Source organism: Ursus arctos, unplaced genomic scaffold (genome assembly GCF_023065955.2).
Source record: "Ursus arctos isolate Adak ecotype North America unplaced genomic scaffold, UrsArc2.0 scaffold_20, whole genome shotgun sequence".
NCBI lineage: Eukaryota > Metazoa > Chordata > Mammalia > Carnivora > Ursidae > Ursus > Ursus arctos.
The window spans coordinates 10029303-10049963 of NW_026622875.1; the positions used below are offsets into that span (position 1 = coordinate 10029303).

General features: G+C 40.0%; 1 protein-coding gene across 5 annotated transcripts in view; it reads right to left on the minus strand.

The window, feature by feature from the left end:
• Nucleotides 1-16198: 16198 nt before the first annotated feature.
• MME (membrane metalloendopeptidase) overlaps nucleotides 16199-20661 on the minus strand; it is a 96479-nt gene continuing 92016 nt past the window's right edge. For all 5 annotated transcript variants that reach the window (XM_026497327.4, XM_044383508.3, XM_026497329.4 and 2 more), the window contains exon 23: nucleotides 16199-17398. In XM_026497327.4, coding sequence (XP_026353112.2) covers nucleotides 17299-17398 — 100 coding nt within the window. In that variant the 3' untranslated portion in view covers nucleotides 16199-17298. The remainder of the gene's footprint in view (nucleotides 17399-20661) is intronic.

Here is a 20661-nt window from a genome sequence, read left to right on the forward strand (position 1 = left end):
TTCATCCTAATTTTCGAGTTCCTTCTTTATTAGCCTGGACTGTTTCGTATAGGCTATCTTTAATGGTTTGGCCCACTTCCAAATTACAAAATAGGTTTTAATTAGTTAGATGCTTGCCAAATCCTGTTGATTTCAGAATGAACCATGGTTTTAAAATATTTTTCACTATTTTTCATCACTGGCCTTATATGTTGACTTTATTTGTAATCTTGGATTTAAAAAGAAGTTATCTCATAATGATCAAGGCTGGGAGAGCCAAATAATTCTAAATTTGTTTTTCATGGTACATAAGACACAGGCATTCAAACAAAGGAATTACTATGTTAGTTTTATATTTCCTAATGAAGCTGGTATCTTACAGGAATTTATTGCATACATACCCAGTTTTATTAGTTTCCAGAAAGCAATAGTCTCTATCTTCCCTCAGTAGTACCAAGTAATAAATAACCTTATTAGCCACCAGGTCAACTTGTGGTGATAGACTGTGGGCTGTGGGAGCCATTCAGGGGCAAAACCAAGGCATTTTAAAAGTTTCCTAGATAGGTGGAAGCCTATGTTCCTAGATAGGTGGAAGCCTATGTTGCCACAAATGTTGTTTTATTTTGACTGTTGCATAGCGTATTGGTAAGTCTATTAAAAATTTCTTGGATTGACGAAGCCTTCACCAGCCCACTTTATCTGCACTGACTTCTCTACAGGACTTATCAAGGAAGATGTGGAATCCTAAGAAGTGAACAGTGTGAGGTTGGTAGCTGCCTGGCTGGACTGAGTCTGGGTTAAGGGGCCATACATTTTCCTGCTCTCTACTCAGAGTCAAAGGATCCCTGGGCATAAAGTCCTTTGGAAGAAGAGCTATTCTTTTCACAAATCTCTCAGTAGTGTCTACAACTGGATCGCCCTTCTGGATAACAGAGCAGATATATATATACTTTAACAACAATTCTCTGTGGGGAGCTCATGAAAAATAGTGTGAAATATTGATTGAGCAAACTCCCTAACCTTTTGAAGGAAGGGTTCAACCCACTGAATTTCTTTGGATCAGAGACCAATTAGTCTGATAACCCAAGTCATTTTTAAGGTATCTACTTCCCATTTTCTTGTACCTACCTCAACTAGTGTAAATAATGTTTCCACATAAAATTAAATCCCCTTTCAAATCTCTAGACCCATTTAAATATGCCTAACCTGCTCCTACGATCACATTCTGAGAACACTCAAGAACCATCAAGGTTGCTGACCCACGTTGCTTGACTAGCTCTTGGCCTCCTCATCATGTTAGGCTACCCTTTCTACCAAAACTATTCTAGCCTCCTTGATCTCCCAAGTGAGTGTAGTGACTTGTATGATCCCTATTTTTAAGGAATAGAGTGTTTTAATATATGTTCCATTCCCTAGGAGCTCTGCATGATGGAACCCACAGAGCCATACTGACATTTCTTTTGTGAGAATCTGCAGAATGATTCTTTGGAGGACCAATACTCTATCAACATAGTGTTAAGGCCAATAGAGTATTTTAGGCTTGAAAATGGTTTTGGCTCCAAAATATAAAACTCATGCAAACTCACGTAAATTATATTTCATGTAGAATCTAAGTATATCTCAATATGTTTGATATAAAGTAAGGTGGAGTTTCCGAAAGTAAGAATATCCAAAGTCTAGGAAACTTTTAAAATGCCTTGGTTTTGCCCCTGAATGGCTCCCACAGCCCACAGCTAACATCACACTCAACAGTAAAAAGCTGAAAGCTTTCCCTTTATGATCAGGAGCAAGACAAGAATGCCCACTTTTCCCATGTCTATTCAACATAGTATGGAAGTCCTGGCCACAGAAATTAAGAAGGAGAAAGAAATAAAAGCCATCCAAATTGGAAAGGAAGAAATAAAACTGTCACTATTTGCAGATGACATGATTTTATATTTAGAAAACTCAGAGGATCTGAATAGACATTTTTTTCAGAAAAGATATACAGATGGCCAAGAAGCACATGAGAAAATACTCAACACCATTAATCATCAGGGAAACGCAAATTAAAACCATAATGAGGTATCACCTCACACCTGTCAGAATGGCTATTAACAACAACAACAAAAAAGAAATAACAAGCGTTGATGAAGATGTGGAAAGAAGGGAGCCTTCACGCATTGTTGGTGAGAATGTAAATTGATGCAGCCACTATAGAAAATGTGGAGGTTCCTCAAAATCATTAAAAGGAGAACTATCATATGCTCCAACAATTCCACTTCCAGGTATTTATTCCCGCCCAAATGAAAACAGTAATCCAAAAAAAAAAAAAAAAAAAGGCACCCCTATAGCTATTGCAGCATTATTTACAATAGCTCAGATATGGAAACAACCAAAGTGCCCATCAACGGATGAATGGATAAAGAAGATGTGGTGTATGTGTATACAACAGAATACTATTCAGCCGTACGAAGAATGAAATTTTGTTCTTTGAGACAACATGGAGAGAACCTGATGGTATTATGCTAAGGGAAATAAGTTAAACAGAGAAAGACATATGATTTCACTTAAATGTGGAATCTAAAACATAAATTTAAACATTAAACAAAACAAAACTCATAGATCTGGAGAACTGGTGGTTGCCAGAGGCGAGTGGAGTAGAGGGGTGGGCAAAATAGGTGAAGGGGATCAAGAGAAAAGAAATTTTAACCTCTTAACTTTCATAAAATTAGGGCCGGTATTGTAGAATGGGGGTTATTCTGAGTCCTTCGTATCCGGCATATGTTACAGTTTCTACTTCATGGCATATTTCACAGAGTTGCAGGGGATTGGGAGTTTCAGGGGACAACAGATTATAACTGATATACTTAGGGCTGTTGCCTTCCAAAGCACTCAAAATGACTGCTGTGGAAGAGCCTGTGAATACTGATGAATATCAATGAGCTCTCTACATTTCTCAGTCTTGTGACTAGTTCTGGTCAATCAAATGTGAGTGAAAATTTTGGCTCTCACTCTAGCCTTGGGCGTTCTGTGTGATTTCCCCAGGATCTCTCTCTATGCAACACCCCCTCCAAGTCCAGCTGGTAGGAAGCAAAAAGAATTCCAAGATGATAGGTAAAAATGCTAGAAAGAGCCAGATAACAGTCATGAGTCCGAGAAGAACACCCAGGGAAAATGCCCAGCTGCATGGGATATCAGGTGAAGGAGAACAAAACTGATTGTGCTTTCCAGTTTAGGGGAATCTTTGTTAGAGTAGCGATCATTGAATACCAGGACATATCCAATTGTCCTTTAAATTTTATTTATTTATTCATTTAAGTATGAGGGCCTGGAAGATAATATGAGAGAAATGGCTGCAAAAGACACTAGAAAATGTCTTTATTTTACTAGAGTTCTCTTTGTCATATTGAATCCTGGATAGGATTGATTTCCATACTGTCGTAAGGTTTGTAGCATAGAACATCTGAGGTCTAAGCCCACAGTTTTCTTCTCAACAGGTATTAGTCTCACAGTGGCTGCACGATCCCTGAGATCGTATCATATAGTTTCTCTGGGCATTCATATACAAATATTTAAACTTCTGTTTCTTCCTTCCAGAGACTGATGACTTTATAATGACTCCTTGTATTTGTTAGCACACAGGCTGAGCTGCTGTAACAAGCAGACTCCTGTCCCCCTAAGAAAACACACTCAGACGCAAACCAGATAGAAGTTTCCTTCTCATTTTATAGTCCAGAGTAGGCCCAGAGTGAGCTTTCCCAGGGACCCAGAGTCTATCTTGTGACTTTACCTGCCCGGACTGAAAATAGCTCATCAACACCACATCCGTATGTTCCGGAATGTACTACGGAGTGCAAGCAATCTCCTTAAATAATATGATCCAGAGGTTGTATATTCCACTTCTGTTCTCATTCTACTTGCTGAAACATAATGACATATGTCCAATCACCCCTAACTAGAAAATATAGTCTCTAGCTGAGTAGCCATGTGCTCACAAAACTCAGAGACTCTGTTATAAAAAGGAAAAAAAAAAAAAAAAAAAAAAAGGAGAACCTGGGTGGCTCTGCCTTCAGCTCAGGTTATGATCCCAGAGTCCTGGGATCGAGCCCTGGTCAGGCTCCCTGCTCAGCGGGGAGCCAGCTTCACCCTCTTCTCCCCACTCAAGATCTCTCTCTCTCTCTCAAATAAATAAATAAAATCTTTTAAAAAAGGGGGGGGAGGAAGAAGAATGGGCCCTGGGACACAGCAATTTTTACCTGACAAATCACATGGGGACATTAGGCCACATTTCAGTAGCCAGAAGGGCTCTGTTTGTCATATTCTGTGCTACTGTATAGTAAATATCTTTGCAAAGGAAAAGCATTGACATTCCTCAAAATAATAATCAATACACTTATTATCATACAGCAACCTTATATCTTTCTCATTTATATTACGGAACTAATGCATAGAAAATGCACTTTCGTGCAATATGCTTAAAGTGCCATTTTGTGAGCCTCCACTATATTTACCCTAGGATTTGGGGAGCCTAAAATAATTTCTACCAGCCCATCAGAATGGGTGCCAGCTGGAAACATGGCATACTCATAGAGACATCTACCAGCTGATTATCAGCCCTGTCTAGGAGTGGGGCATGTTTATCAGGAATTTGGTTAAAGTGAAATGAGGAACTGAATGAAAGATAATTATTGTAAGGGAAGTGAGAGTTGGGATTTTAAAGTTTGGTTTAGCAAGAACAAAACAAAACAAACAAAAGACAAAGGGAAGAAAAGAGAGAGAGAGAAAGAGAGAGACACAAACCAATAAACAGACTCTTAACTCTAGGGAACAAACAGATGGTTACCAGAGGGGTGGTGAGTGGGGGGTTGGGAGAAATAGGTGATGGGGATTGAGGAGGGCACTTGTGACGAGCACCGGGTATTGCATGGAACTGTTGAATCACTATATCGTACACCTGAAATTAATGTAACACTGTATGTTAACTACACTGGAATTTAAAATAAAATAAAATTTTAAAAAAGTTTGGTTTAGGAGAAAGGCGATTATGAGCTCAGTACATTATCGCTGAGAATGTTGCCACTATTTCTAATTTGCGTCCTATGTCAAGAGGTCTGCAATAACAAGGCAAATAAACACTAATAGATATAGATATAGATATAGATATCTATATATCTATTATATATCTATCTGTATATATTATATATATTCTATAATTAAAGCATGTACTATATATATATATATTCTGTCCCCCCCAATAAAAATCTTTGTGGGCTGTGGGAATATAAGGCGTCAATCACATGGTAGTTGCTGCAATGGAAAGATTCTACACTGGAATCTCTGGCAGTCATAAGAGACAGAGCCCGCAGGTCAGATGACAATGCCCTCGGTGTCTGGCTTCAGCTCTCCGGGAGCTGTATCATGGGAACGGGTAGTGCCGTCTGTCCCTTTCATGGGCACTAGCAGCAGTAGCCCCCTTTGTGGGCGCTGGAGCACAGCTACGGCATTAGGAACTGGCATCAGAAAACTTTTTGCAGAAAACTGGGGCCAGAGAGGAGGGAATTCTCGAGTGGTCAAGCGTGCTGGACTTGGTTTGACATGGAACATGAGTGTGGTCCTCATAGGACTCTCAGAAATATTTGGGAGGAAGTTGAGAAGATCAGGAATGTGTTCCTCCATAATGAATGGAAATTAAGACAAAGGGAAACTGGAGACGTTGGCCGTGACACTTTCTCTCCCGTCTCTCCCTGCTTTATACAAATAGTTCCTGTTCTTGATTTATTGCATCTAGTGCTCGCGGCCCTATCTAACAGAGCTCCAAGCCCTGCTGCCTCAGTGCCCTCGGACTTGTCACTGATTTGCCCTGATTCCCAGAAGAGGGAGGGGCTCCAGCCCGGCTCACTTTCTCTTCAGGGCACAGGTGATCCTGAGGCTGAAATTAAATGGGCCACTTCACTAAAATACCCTTCCCCCATTCTTTTTTCTTTTTTTAATCTTTCAGCTTTTTATTTTTATTATTTTTTTAAGATTTTATTTATTTGACACAGAGAGAGAGAGAGAGAGAGAGCACAAGCAGGCAGAGCAGCAGGCAGAGGGAGAAGGAGAAAGAGAGTAACTGAGCAGGGAGCCAGATGTGGGGCTCAATCCCAGGACCCTCAGATCATGACCTGAGCTGAAAGGCAGATGCTTAACGACTGAGCCACCCAGGCGCCCCCCTCCCCCCTATTCTATTCAACTCTGTTTCTTTTGTATTGCCTTGACCTCCCTTTGACTACCATTGGCTACTTCTGATTCAAGGTTCCAAAACAGAATGAGAACCACACTAATAAGCAAGTCTCCCTTGTTCTAGTCTTCTGTCACAATTTTTTATTCTAATTACGTCTGCTTAGCACTAGTCTTACCTCTTAATTTTAACCTGTTAATTTTATTTTCATTTATTTTCATTTTTTTAATTTAAATTCAATTAGCCAACATATAGCACATGATGTAGTGTTCAATGAGTCATTAGTTGCATATAACACTCACTGCTCATCACATCACGTGACCTAGTAATTTTAATCTAGCAAAATGTCTTACCAAAGGAAAGGATATATAAGTCACTTTTTTAAATGACTCCAAAAATGGTTTGAGGTTGGCTTAGTTGGAATATACTGAAAATATTTTGACAGGGGTGTTTGGTGGTGGAAGGATTAAGTACAATGACATAAACTCCGCTCATGGTCTTCAAACAGAAAAGAATTTGAGCGCTACAATGTGCTGGATGCTGTACCAAGCCCAAAAGGTACAGTGGTGAAGGAAACAGACACGAATTCTCATGTTGTTTACTAGGTGTCTGGTGTCACATGAGCACAATCCCCTTTTTCTTGATAGAGAACCAGGCTTTAAATTTCAAATGCACTTAGAACATGTAAACTTTTTAGTCTGGAATTCTAGATCCCCACAGTTTGGCCCCAAACTACTTTGAGAAGTGAATTTTCCTCTGGTTAATTTTAGACAACCCCATTGCCTCTTTGAAGAACTGTCCCGTTTATCAGCTTTGACCCAAGTTGTTCTCTTCTCTTGGAATTCTTGCCTTGCTAATTTCCCTTTAAAAATATGTCCATCTTGGGATGTCTGGGTGGCTCAGATGGTTAAGCATCTGCCTTCAGCTCAGGTGGAGATCTCCAGGTCCTGGGATCCAGCCCCGCAAGGGGCTTTCTGCTAAGAGGGGAGTCTGCTTCTCCCTCTCCCTCTGCTGTTCTCCTGCCCCCCACACCCCTCTCATGCTCTTTTTCTCTCTCTCAAATGAATAAATAAAATCTTTTGAAAAATATGTCCATCTTTAAAACCTACCTTAACGATGCATCTTACTGAAGCCTTTGCTAATGATTACAAGTGGATGTAGTTTCGTCATTTGAACTCCTTTATCATTTCCACCATGACTAAATCCTATATCATAGTTATTCTGACTTCATTTAACCTCCCCAAGTTAGCATTAGCCCACATGCTGCCATTGCGTGAATCAGAATATTCATGTTTACCCCTTTCTCAAAACACCTTACATTCATCGACTGGAAAACTGTGACATGTTAGCATGAGAAAATTAGAACCGTCTGTGAGAAAAGTTACAAATACACAAATCTGTTATATCTAAGACATATAAGAAGTCCCCCAGATTGTGTTACTTCAGAAGGCCACCTTGGTTTCACTTACTAGATTTCAAGTTGCCTTTGGTCATGACCAGTAGAGTGCTGGTAAATGATGAACAGCTGGATATCTGGGAAAAATCAATCAACCAACCAGCAAAGCCTGATTTGCAACGTTGGCTGATCTCAAGCTTCCAAAATGATATTGACTGGCTCGCAAAATTCAAAAACGTTAAAAATCAGCTCTCATCAGCTGGTCATAGCTGGCTCTCACATACCACAGGCTGGGCTTTGTTCATTCATTTTTCTATCTACAGAACTCAGCAAGAATGAGGAAGCCCCAACAATGTACATATGGAACTTATAGGTGTTGTACGTTGAGAAATCAGGAACATTCTCGGTGTTGCTACCAAGGACAGCCTGCACTTGCCAGTGTGACTATCTCTTTATTTTAAATGTTTGAGCACTGGGGCAATGTGTCTTTTTTATGACATACATACTCCCGAGGCTTAAGTGCAGAAGTTCCTGAGAACACAGCAATTCATTAGCTTGCCCTAAGGTAAAAATAATACCTATAAATAACCTTTCAGGAAAATGCAATATGCCAGCTGCAGTAAAATCTCAAGGCTGCTTTATGATTAGTATTTCCATGGTTCTAGGTTTCTGTTTTCTCAAAGCTTTGCCTAAACAATTTCTATTTTAGCTACTTTAGTGGATAAAACCATAAATATTTTCCTGACATATTAGTGCTTATACAGGGAAGGTCCTGTTGGTAGTTAATTAGTTTGCATGCTGAGATGAAAGGTGGGTGATAGGCAAGGCTTGTTAAGTGTCAAATACCTAATCTCTGTAAGATGAATTATGTTTATTTTGTAAAGACCAGTGTTTTAGTCTTTGCGTGAGTGAATCACTTATGACTTCGTAGTAGTTGAGAATAATGAAAATTCATATCTAGTTATTTCAGATTGATGTCATACCATATACTTCACTACCTAATAACAGATAATAGTAAGTATTCTTTGATTTTCTATAGTTGCATATATTTTGCCATTAGAAGATAATATCTGAGCTTAGCATAATTTTCAAAACATTTAAATAATTCTGAAGTATTGTATAATGAATATTTATTTATATCATGTATTTTCTATAGCTGCTGTAACGAATTACCACAATTTGTTTGTGGTTGAAAATGACACAAATCTATTATTTTACAGTTCTGAAGGGCAGAAATCTGACGGGGTCTCCTTGGGCCAAAAGAAAGGTGTCAACAGGGTTGTGTTCCTTCTGAAGGCTCTAGAGGGGAGTCTGTTCCCTTGCTCTTTCCACCTTCTAGAAGCTGACTGCATCTTTTCACTTATGACCCTCTTCCTCCACCTTCAAAGTCAGCCACAGCTGGGTGGAACTCATATGGCTTCACTCTGGCCTTTGTTGCCTGTTTTCATTTTTTAAGGACCCTTGTGATCTCATTGGGCCTCCCCGGAGAACCCAGGATAATCTTACCCTCGGAAGGCAGGTGAGCAACAACCTTCATTCCTCTTGCAAACTTAACTCCCCTTTGCCCCGTACCCTCACATATTCACAGGTTCTAGGAATTAGGATGTGGACATCTTTGGGGACAAAAATGCATTTACACTTTTTCACTTAACTTCGGAGCAAACAAAGTTTCAAAGGAGTTAAATAGCTTCCCCAAGGTCTCTGGGCCAATGCCACTTTCTGAGCAAAGTGAAGATGACTTGCCTAAATTGTTTTCCCCCAAATTATCGTCTCACTCAAATCTTCAATTCTGTTTTGAGTGTGTTCTTGCTTTTGCTCTTTACTTTTGAAGAAATCCTCTGCTACTTAACGTTTGCACGTTTTGTGACTTTTCTGTTTCAAGAATGTCCAGCGAAGGAAAGGATTTAAAAGGACCAAGTAAACGACTCACCTACAGCAACATGAAAAACAACACGGCCAAAAGAAAAAACAAAATTCTACTCTTTTAGCTAAAAGCCCTCATGTTTTTAAAGACCCACAGAATTCATTAGTGTCAAGAAGTCAGAGGTAACCTTCAAGGTATTAAGTTTCAATGCCGCATTTGCTGGCGACCCGTATAGTATCCTTCCCGGAGAGGTGCGTGTGATTATGACCATTTTGAAGAGGAGGAAATTGAGGCGTAGAGGAGCCAAATGCTTGCCGTGTAGCCATTTGGCTGATCTTTGCTTTGACCTTGTGCGTCCCTGGGTCTATCTGGCTCTCTCTGGATTCAGATTTTTCCGTAACATTGCGCCCTAGTTCCTCTGCATGATGATATCTTTCATCATCTCCAAGGAGTTTGGTTTGCAAAATATTCCATCTGCCTGCCTTCTGGTTTTGAAAAGGCTTTGATCTTAACTCTGATTTTAACTCTTAGACAATGGAAATGCAGAGAAATAGTTATTTGCTAAATGTAGTGATTTAGCAACAGGACTGGAATAAGAATAGGATTCCAAGTTTCCAGGAATGGGGATAATATCCTCATCTCCCAGCTTCTAGCAAATGCAAGAAATGCACACGACTTCTTTCCAAGTGGAGTGATGACGAATAACCTTTGAAAATAGCATAAGATATCCGAATAAATAAGGGAAGCTTTTCTTTCAAGAAATGCTTACCAACATGTCAAAAAGCCAACGGTGAACGATGGATAGCTGTGTCAACAGTCCCACAGCACGTATTCCCCTTAGCAGTGTCTGTCTTTGCTAGTGTTAGTGTGGACTTCTTACTCTTTTGTTGGCCAATTTTCTATATGAAATACACTTAGCCAATGTATTTCCTTGCCTCCTTCTCCAATTGCCAAAATTCCACCCATATTATCAAGTGCAACGTAAGTGTTACTTCTTCCAGAATGCCTGGCATGCTAGGAAAGAAAATTTTTCTGAATTCTCAATGTTTGTTTTCTTGTATCTCTTGGCACATCACACATTCAGCTGCATTAATCTGTGTACATTTTTGATGTCTCTACTATATTAAAAGGCCAGCTGTTTTCATTTATTTTTATCTTCTAGTGGGCCCAGTAAAAGATAATCTAATAGGCCTTATCTTCTAGTGGGCCCAGTAAAAATAATCTAATAGGCCTTTTTATGTGTGAAAATGTGCCTATTACTTCGTCTTGTTCTTCTTTTCTAGTTATTTTTATTTTTGTTTCTAATACGGTACCTCGAACACAGCAGACGTTCTTGAAGTATCTACTGATTTAACTTCAAAATACTTCATGGTTTTTTAAAAATCACAATGGCTTCTGTAAAGCCATAGAGGTACTTGGAAATTACATTATTTTCATTAATTTTTCTTAAAGGGTGTGTTTGGGAATGATTAGCTACAAATGAGTTTATTCTGATGGGCTGGAATGCATTTTATAGTGATACAGAGAGCTTGGAGAGTAAATTTATGTAGATTTTGGACTTCCACAGACCCTGGTTTGGTCCCTGGCCTAATCATTTACTACCTGTGTGACTTTGGGCAAAACAGTTAACCTCTGTGAAACTCAAAGTTACCATCTGTAAAACAGGGTACCGACATTACCTCACAGGTTAGTTACATTAAGTGGAAACTATACAAACAAGCTATATGATGTACCTTGCTCCCAATATATAATAAGGATTATTTCTCTACTTTTCTACCCTTTTATTGACTTTCAGTCTGCTTAAATATTAAATCTAACTAAAATGCAGGTCTCTATTTTGATTACACAAAATTAAAGTTGACACTTATTCAAAATTTAATATGCACAATGTAATCCAAACTGAGATGTCTTGTAAAGCATTTAAGAGGCATCTAGTGTGGGGCGCCTGGGTGGCACAGCGGTTAAGCGTCTGCCTTCGGCTCAGGGCGTGGTCCTGGCGTTCTGGGATCGAGCCCCACATCGGGCTCCTCTTCTGGGAGCCTGCTTCTTCCTCTCCCACTCCCCCTGCCTGTGTTCCTTATCTGGCTGGCTGTCTCTCTGTCAATAAATAAATAAAATCTTAAAAAAAAAAAAAAAGAGGCATCTAGTGTTAGCAGTGTTTCAGACATCTGTTTCTTTTGCTTTCTCTCTTAGGAATGGTGATTTCTTTTCTTTTGGAAAGCTACCCTTCTCTGAGGATAGGGTAAGGGGATCAGTGGTCATAATTTCTACAAACTCACCACTTCCCCATGCCCTTTCCACTGGGGCAGACATGTTTCCAAAATGGGCTTTTTCTCTAGGATTTTCACTGGGTTTTTCTCTGGGATATTAAACGTGGACTGTAGTTAGATCCTGTCCTTCCCCTGTGAAGGAAGCAGAGAATCTTTGAGCCTGGACATGACAGACCATCATGGCTTTCTTTTGGAGAAAGGCAGTCTGCAACGGTAAGGAAGGCACAGGGAAAGAAGGCCTGATTACTCAGACATGCCCCACGTTTGGTATTTTGGATCAACAAAATCTCTAGTTTTGGCTAACCTGGCATGAGTGTGATCTTCATTTATGACCAAAGTTAAAACGGAACACATGTAAGCAGGGAGTTATCTGGGATTCACTGTATCCTGTTGCCTCCTCCTTGTTCAACCTCTAAATTTTAGTATTTGACCCCCAGGTAAATCATGGTGCCTATCGGGTAGAGCATTGAGGTCCAATCACTGTATAATTTACTGGCTATTGTTTCAGTCATGGGCTGTAACCTTAACCTTGGCCAGGATTTGGTAAATGCTAGCGTGTTGTAGGGGGGGGGGGGGGGGAGACCTGGTGGGAGAGAATGGCAAGGTTAGCATTTTCAGGGGGAATAAAGGACAAAAGAGCTCTGAAACACATGGTTTGTTCTCAGTGAGCCACTTTGAGCACAGTCAGTGGAAGGTCTGAAAAGTCCCCTGCTCTGTGTCAAGCAGCGTGTGTCAATGCCACCTTGGGAAACAGATCTGGCCTGTTGTGGGGGGAGGGGGTTCCTGACCAAAATCTACTTCATTGGATTCCTTGGGTCTAAGTTGCCTGAGCTTACCAAACTGAATAGCTTCTTAAATAAATGAACACATCTTAAATTCAAAGGAATTCAGTTTCTTTTTGGGGAGCAATTCCCCCTCACTCCTCTCCCTTCCATCTTCTCTCCCTTATTTCCTCCTTTCTTCCAAGTAACATTTTTTTAGATGACTTTTAAGGTATAATGTTTTCACCTTATAAAAATATTTAAAATGTAGAGGAAAAAAGGAAATAAGAATCACCTCCAATACTACCACTCAGAGATGTTCCCTATTAATTTCTGGCATATATTCTTCCAACTCTTTTTCTTATGCAGCAATATTTTAATATAATTGAAATCATAATGCATATCTAACATTGCATCCTCTTCATATTTTCTTTGAACAAATCTAAACATTTTCTCCTATTTCGTTTTTTCCTTCCTATTGCTTTGATATTAAAGGTAGAGCTGCAATGAACATCTTGGCATCTTTGATGCCATATTTCAGGAGACATAGAGCATTGACAGCATGTGTGTTGAAAGATTTACACAAAAGTAAAAAGATAATCCAGATACTATACTTGACCCCATTTTTGTCTTCCTGCATATAGACTGAACTTTTCGGATGCATTATAATTTGATATGATCAGATCAGAGATGACACCAAGTGCATTTATAGGAGTAGAATCAGATGTTAACATGCCTGATACCTGAAAAAATTATCGTTAGTTTCTGGGTGGAAAGGAAATTCAGAAATATAAAACTTAGTCACAATTGCTAGACTTCCGGTCTTCCCGCACTGTTCAAGCTGCGAGCCCATCATTATTTCTGGCAAGAGTCTATGTTCACTTTTCTGCCAACCTTTTCTTGCACAACCTAGAGGATTTGTTTTGTCGAACAACGAAATAGAAGCACAGAAGTTTGGCTACAAAGTAGAAAGTAACAGTAGTATTTCTCACTGTTTTAGAGGAAATACAAAATACAAAGGAGTTAAAATTAAGACAATATCATTAGAGAAGAGATTAGAATGCAATATACATGTACCACTTTGACAAAAGTCACAGGCGGCTCCTCTCCTCACCTGATTAATCGAGTCAAATCCTTCAGCTCAGGGCTGGTGCACAAAGACAACTTTCACCTCTGCCTAAGCCTTCATCTGCTTGTGCCTGTGACTCTCCGTAACACTTGGCAACCTCTGCACTGAACTTTTGCAAAGAAATCAGATCAGAAAACCATGGTATCTTTGGAAGAAGGGGGTGGTATAAGCAAGAAAACATTGGTGAAATAGTTTCTATCGTTCATTTTTTAAAGACCCAATTTGAAGCCCGCAGGAAGTGTAAGACTGCAGGGACAAAAGCTCCACTTGGTGAAAACACTTTTCAAGACATAGGGGAGGCGGGAATAGGCATAAAAGCAATACTATGAAAAATGTTTGTTTTTATTTTCCATTTTTGAGACTTGAACTGATAAAACTCTGATTTTCCATTTTTAATACGGTGAGTCTCATTTCCAAACTAACCGTTATCTTCTACTTTGAGAATAACCTCTGTGACAACAGGAGTAATAAAGGCTTTAGAGAAAACTCGTAAGAGCAGCATGGACCCTAACGAGATCAAACTTTAGTCCTTGTCTTTGAACTACAATGTGGTCTAACTGGACTCAGGCATTTACATGAGAGTTCTGAAATTATCTTATGCAATGGTTCTCCACTGGGAGATAGAATACAAGCAAAGAAGTACTGGACACATACTCCTTCTCTTGGTGAGAACTACTGATACAATCTAATTTTCTTTTATTTCAGGTGGGAAAAGCAAAGGCCCAAGAGAATGGATCGAATGCCCAAGGTCACCTTGTCATTAATGGCAGAATAGGACTAGAATAGAAGACTCTTCTCCCAGGATAGCATCCTTTCCACCTCATGCCCACATGGATTCCTTACCAATGAGAACTTTCTCTCCTCATCCCTGAGTTATATTGGCTCCCAACCCTTAGTGTCTCAGCTTCTAAACTCTTTCCTTGACCAGGATTCAGCCATAGTGAAATTGGATTTATGTGTGAGACGACAGATAGGCCTTACCTGATGGAACAACTCCAAAAGATTGGGAGTGGTTGAGAGAGACCCAGACAACTCAGCAATGATGCCATATACAGTTAGTAATATCCTCACGTGTGAGGGAGGGGAGGCATTGGTCTTCTCACCTGGGTGTATCCCTTAGTCCCAGGAAATCTGATATTTTTAGACACAAGAGATCCAGGCATTAGAAAGGTTTCTCTCCCCCCGCCCCAGAACATTTCACTCAAGTCCTTCCATAAGGATGGGAGTCTGACATTTTAAAGAGTGGGGAATCTAGTGTCTTTTTGTAATCTGTACTAGTTGCTTTTCAGCTGCTCTGACAGGATAGAAATTAAATGATTCAAAGATAGTTTTTCTCTTCAGAACTGGACGCTCCTAACGCTCCAACCACCAATATGACTGATAAGTGTTTTCAGTGTATTTAAGGAAATACATCCATCAGTGTACTCTGAATTATCCATAATAATGGTGGTAGTGATATAAGAAGAAAAAGATAAAAGATATCCATGGCTAGTTTAAAACTATATTTTCAATATTTATAATAACGTGACGAGATATTTGTGGAAATGAGCTCATTAAAATCTCAAGTTAAAAAAGATGGTAATAGGGGCGCCTGGGTGGCACAGCGGTTAAGCGTCTGCCTTCGGCTCAGGGCGTGATCCCGGCGTTCTGGGATCGAGCCCCGCATCAGGCTCCTCCGCTATGAGCCTGCTTCTTCCTCTTCCACTCCCCCTGCTTGTGTTCCCTCTCTCGCTGGCTGTCTCTATCTCTGTCGAATAAATAAATAAAATCTTAAAAAAAAAAAAAGACGGTAATATGCAAGTATGTATGCTCATAATTGCACCATTTGTAACCGCCCCAAACTGGAAGTTTCTCACGTGCCTATCCAATGGGGTGGATGAATTGTACTATCATCACACATAGGATATTATTGAGTAATGACAATGAAAGATCCACAATCGAATGCAACAATATAGATGAATCTCAAAATGTAACACTGAGCGAAAGAAGCCGGACACAAAAGAATATGTGCAAACTGATGAAGCCTAACGTGTGACATTAGCAGTCAGGACAGTAGTCTCCTTGCAGGAGGGAAGTGGTGGTTGGAAGAAGGGTAGAGCTTCTAAGGCACAGCAATGTTTTGTTTCTTAAAGGTGCTGGTTACAGGGCTGTGTTTAGTTGGAGAAAGTTCACTGAGCTGTGCACTTACGTTTAATGAAACTTTTGTGTAGATATTTTCATAACTTTTTTTTAAAAAAGGTAAATGGGCATTTTTCAAGCAGCAAGAAAACCAACACTCATATTTTGAATAGAAATTCCCTAGTTTTCATTTTTGTTAGGAAAAAAATGCCCTCATTTTCATTTTGTTAGGAAAAATAAGGAAAAGACCCCTTTTGTAAAATATTAATCAAGTAACGAAATTAACCAAACTAGCCAAAAGGACAGGGAAAGAGAAGAAGATAAAAGCCTCAAGAGATGAGTTCCTACGAGGGACTGCAGTCCCCTCCCAGAACCCTATGCGAGTTCAGATTTCAGAAGCAGGTCTGTCGGAGGTGGGGAAGCCTCTCATTTATGCTCAGAAATGCACTTTCCAAAGCTAGACAGCCGGCACAAGAGGCTTAGTGAGGAATGGGCTCACAATTCCAATTTATTACAAAATATTTCCATCAGATGACAAACCTGAAAAGATAAGGAGACGCAGAGCTACATAGACGCCGTTTGTGCTTTTACCATAGCCACCTCGGGGACAGAGCTTATTTTGAAAACCCTGCTTTAGACGACTGTCCAATGGCAATTTTTAACCCAGAGTTTGTGCTTAAAGCTTTTTATCAATATGATTGATAAGTTTAAAAAGTCTCAAATCTTCATCTGTACATCACTTTACAGATCTTGGTCCGTAACTATTTATCTCTGTCTGAAACATCAATACTCAATGATTATCTATAATAATAATTACTCAGTCATAAATGTAGTTAATAATTAAATATAAAAATTATTATTTTTACATTACTACAAATCTCTTAAAAAGATCAAGTTTTGAGAGAGAGAGAGAACAAGAAATTGCTTAAAAATTGCAGGGAACCTTAAGAATTTCAGTATCCGTGAAAGCGGGTACAATGAAAAACAGTTTCAGACATTCATTTTAGCCCTAAGAGTAGCTTAACATAAAATGATCTCAGAGTGAATGACTGATGATTGGCAAAATCGGTTTAAAATTACATTAAGTCCCAAGGCCCCAATATGTATAAGAATTCTTGGAAGAGTTTTGGAGGTGCGAAAATGTTGCAAATAAAAGTAAAAATAAGGAGTTAGGCAGTGTGTTTTTAACCCTCATGCCACTATTGTGTTTCTGGAGCCAACTGTATGCTCAATCTCTTTAATCTCCCTTTGATTAGAAATCCCAGTCTACATCAAGTGGTTAACACAGTCTTCAAGAGACGACATCAAACTGGCAGATCATATGAGAAACAGAAATGAATGGTAATATCTTTAGAGATCAAGCATTATTTACACAGTGAGAAGTGATTGATGTGATAGACACCAGAGCCCCCTCCTCTCTCCACACCTTTTCCAGAAGAACCTAACTTCATTTCTAATATGATGTTCTGTCATCTCTGCGGACTGCCCCCATATAATTACAGTGACCTCTGTGAACAGAGTTCCCCATTTCTGTGGTGTTGGCGAGTCTAGCTGAGGGCCACAGCGCTTTTTCTGAAGATCACCAAACTCGGCATTTCTTTTCTGGATTCATGTATGAATTCTTGCGGCAGTGAAAGGCCTCTGAAAACTCAGGGGAGTTCTGCAAAGTCCCAATAATCCTGTGAAACAAACAAAAGTCACCGTCAGCATTTGATACTTAGGCCCATGCCATGTAGGAGCTCTATAGAATTTCTCGATGTAGGCCTGTAGAGGGAATTTGGAATTTACAGCTTGAGAGGGAAAAAAAAAAGTTCTACTCATTAACAGAATCTTTAAATGGACAGGTAACAAAGTACAGGCACGCAGATTTTGAAGACTGTATGGCTTGAATCCTGGTTATGAGTTGTATTTCTTTAGTGTCTCTGTGCTTCAGTTTCCTTTTCTGTAAAATGCATATAATAGTTCCTGCATCTTAAGGTTGTCACAGGGAGTTAATTTATCAACACCCTATGCATGTTGTAAAATAAATGAATAGTTCATATTCCGAACTGCAGTTATTATAAGAAGAGTTTGGTCAAAAATAAAACACGATTTTTCATTACATCTTGGAAGGGTTTACACAATAACTTAAATATAATAGACTTTAAATAGATACTTGTTGATTTGATCTAATAAGGAAGATCATTATTTTCTTTTTTTTCCAAAAGAACTTCATAGATGTTAGAAACTGGATTCAGCCTGAGTAACTGGAAAGGGTTGGCAAAAAGTCAATGTCTTCTTATCTCTGACCCCAATGGGCAAGAACAACACTGTCCAACCCACTGTCGGCACCGAGCAGCATTTGAGGGGAGAGATAGGTCAGTACATTGATGCAGAGCTGATATTTTCACATCAACTGCAAACCAGCTTCTTCCCTTCTCCTCCCACCAGGACCATCCCACCACACCCACCTTGAGCTGGCAGGAAGGTCAGGGAGGCAAACAGACGAGCGTGGTGGGAAGACCCCAGGCAAGTGAGAGGAGAATACGTTCTAATTACTGAGATTTCCCTACATGGCAGGTGTGCTAAGTATAAATCTTTGCAGTCTTATCTCCTGTGACCCATTCTCCACACAGCAGAATGATCCTTAAAGTTTAAATCAAATCCCCTAACTCCCTTACTTAAAACCTTCCAGGGGTTGAATGAAATTCAGCTCCTCTCCATGGCCTCCAATGTTCCAATGGCTCCGGCCCCCCTTCCCAGCCTCCTCATAGTATGTTTCTCTTCCTGCTTCTCAGGAGACTCATCTACACACCTACTTTCCATTCATCAAACCAGCCAATTTCTTTCCCTCTTCAGGGCATTCTGCTCCTGTAGGACCCCACTCCCTGGAAAGTTACTGCCCAGCGACTCCAGGATTTACTCCTTCTCAGCCTTCATGCCCCTACTTAAATATCCCTCCTCAGAGGCTTACTTCAAAGAATGTCCAAATTAGTTTCTCTCACCTGTAGTAGCCCTATCAGTTCACAATGATTTGTTCTCCTTTACTTCATGATATCGCCACTACACTGTAATCTGAGGGCAAAATACTGTTATCTCTTGCTCCCTGCCGCCCTCCCTACAAAGCCTAGCACAGTGCTTTGTATGCTGTAGGAGTCAGTACATACATACTGAATAAATGAGTCTGTCAGCTGGTCATGGTGATTACACGTATAGGAGGGATAGGACCTGGTCATGGTGATTACACGTATAGGAGGGATAGGACCTTATAAAGAAAAACACCGCTTAGCATTTTTGTGTTTGCTACTGTGGACCAACTATGAGAAAAAGCAAGCATTTCTTTTCCTTGTCGCCATGCCAGGAAAGACAGATCCATACCTCATTTCTAAAAGCCTGACTTCTTAATGTGGCAACCATTACGAGTCAACTATCTCCCAATCCCCAACATCACAACTCCCCTATCCTTCAGGGAGAATGTAAACCTTTTTTTGTGTGTATTTTTTTAGTACTCCTAGAGAAGTCCTAAAGATAACAGGAATCTTCCTGGGATGGGGGTGTTGAGGTGGGGTGGGGGCCAGAGCTGGGGAATTTATATCTATTAGTCCACTTAAGATGGAGAAGACAGGCCTCCCCAATGCTGAGGAGGGGCCCAGTAATGGGGGGTTGTGTGAATGACAAAGACATGCCTCACACTGTGAGCAGGGCCCTGGGGGACCTCTGACAGGATAGTGTGTCATGTGGGGGAGCCTGAACATCAAGAGCAGTGGTTCCTGAGGCCCTTGCCCATGACCACCAGAAGGAAATGGAGCTACCTGATTTCAGATGGAGCCCCTGAACTGCAGAGATATCAGCAGTGACCACGGCAGGCTGCAGATGGGGGCTAATTCCCTAATTTCTGGGTCTTTGGATTCCCATACAACCCTAAAAAGGAGGACACTGAAAACTACTGAAATTAAATTTCTAACCTCCCTGCTTAGGGTGGCAGCTTGGAGATTGAATTAATTTGCTAAAATAATAATAATAATAATAATAATAATAATAATGTGTCATTTCTTACATCTTCAAGTCCAAGAACAAATTCACTTGATACTTGGTCAAAAGTGGTCATATATGTAGGAATAAAAAGATTTTATTTTATTTTTAGTAATCTCTGTACCCAACGTGGGGCTCAAACTCACAACCCCAAGATCAGGAGTCCTATGTACTACTGAGTTAGCCAGGTGCCCCAAGGAATAAAAAGATTTGAGACAACAGGAATTTGTATTGGTCTTTAGTCTTTTAAGTTTCTAGGCTCATGGACTCTGAGACAGAGAGAAACTTTGATTCATTTAATCCAATCCCCTTTCCACGTCAGGAAGCCCTATATGCTGGCTGAGTGACAGTCACCACAGTGGCCTGACTGTTCCTCAGACTGACCAGCAAGTTCCCTGATGAGTGGGGAGAGCATCTGAGATCCACTGACTGGAAGAGCTGCTCTTTTTTTGTTTTCATTTTATTAAACTTTTTTTTTTTAAAGGATTGTATCTTAGATATTATCATATGGGGACAAGTACTTCAGTAAAATCTCCAAACCCATGAGTTAATACTACATTTGTCATAAAAACATGAGGGAAATGAAAAGACCTTCACACCTCAAAGAAGGGGCGTCTTCGCAAAGCACCAGTGGCAGTTCGCCATGTGGCAACACTCAAGCTGACGTGTGCTCAGCTCTCCATCTCCATTCCAGCTCTTCTCTTGCCATCCAAAGGCTTCACTTAGCTCATTTGGTTCTGAATAATTAGGTCAACCATGTGCCAGGACTTCACTTACCTTCCTTGGACTCTGATTAATGTCTTATTGTTTACATTAATTCTTTGGATGGATGACATAAATAATCTATTTCAGAAAGTGGATACATTATTAACATATGAATTCCTTCTCTTAGGAATGGGGTCATATTTCATTAATATTGCATAAAAGACTT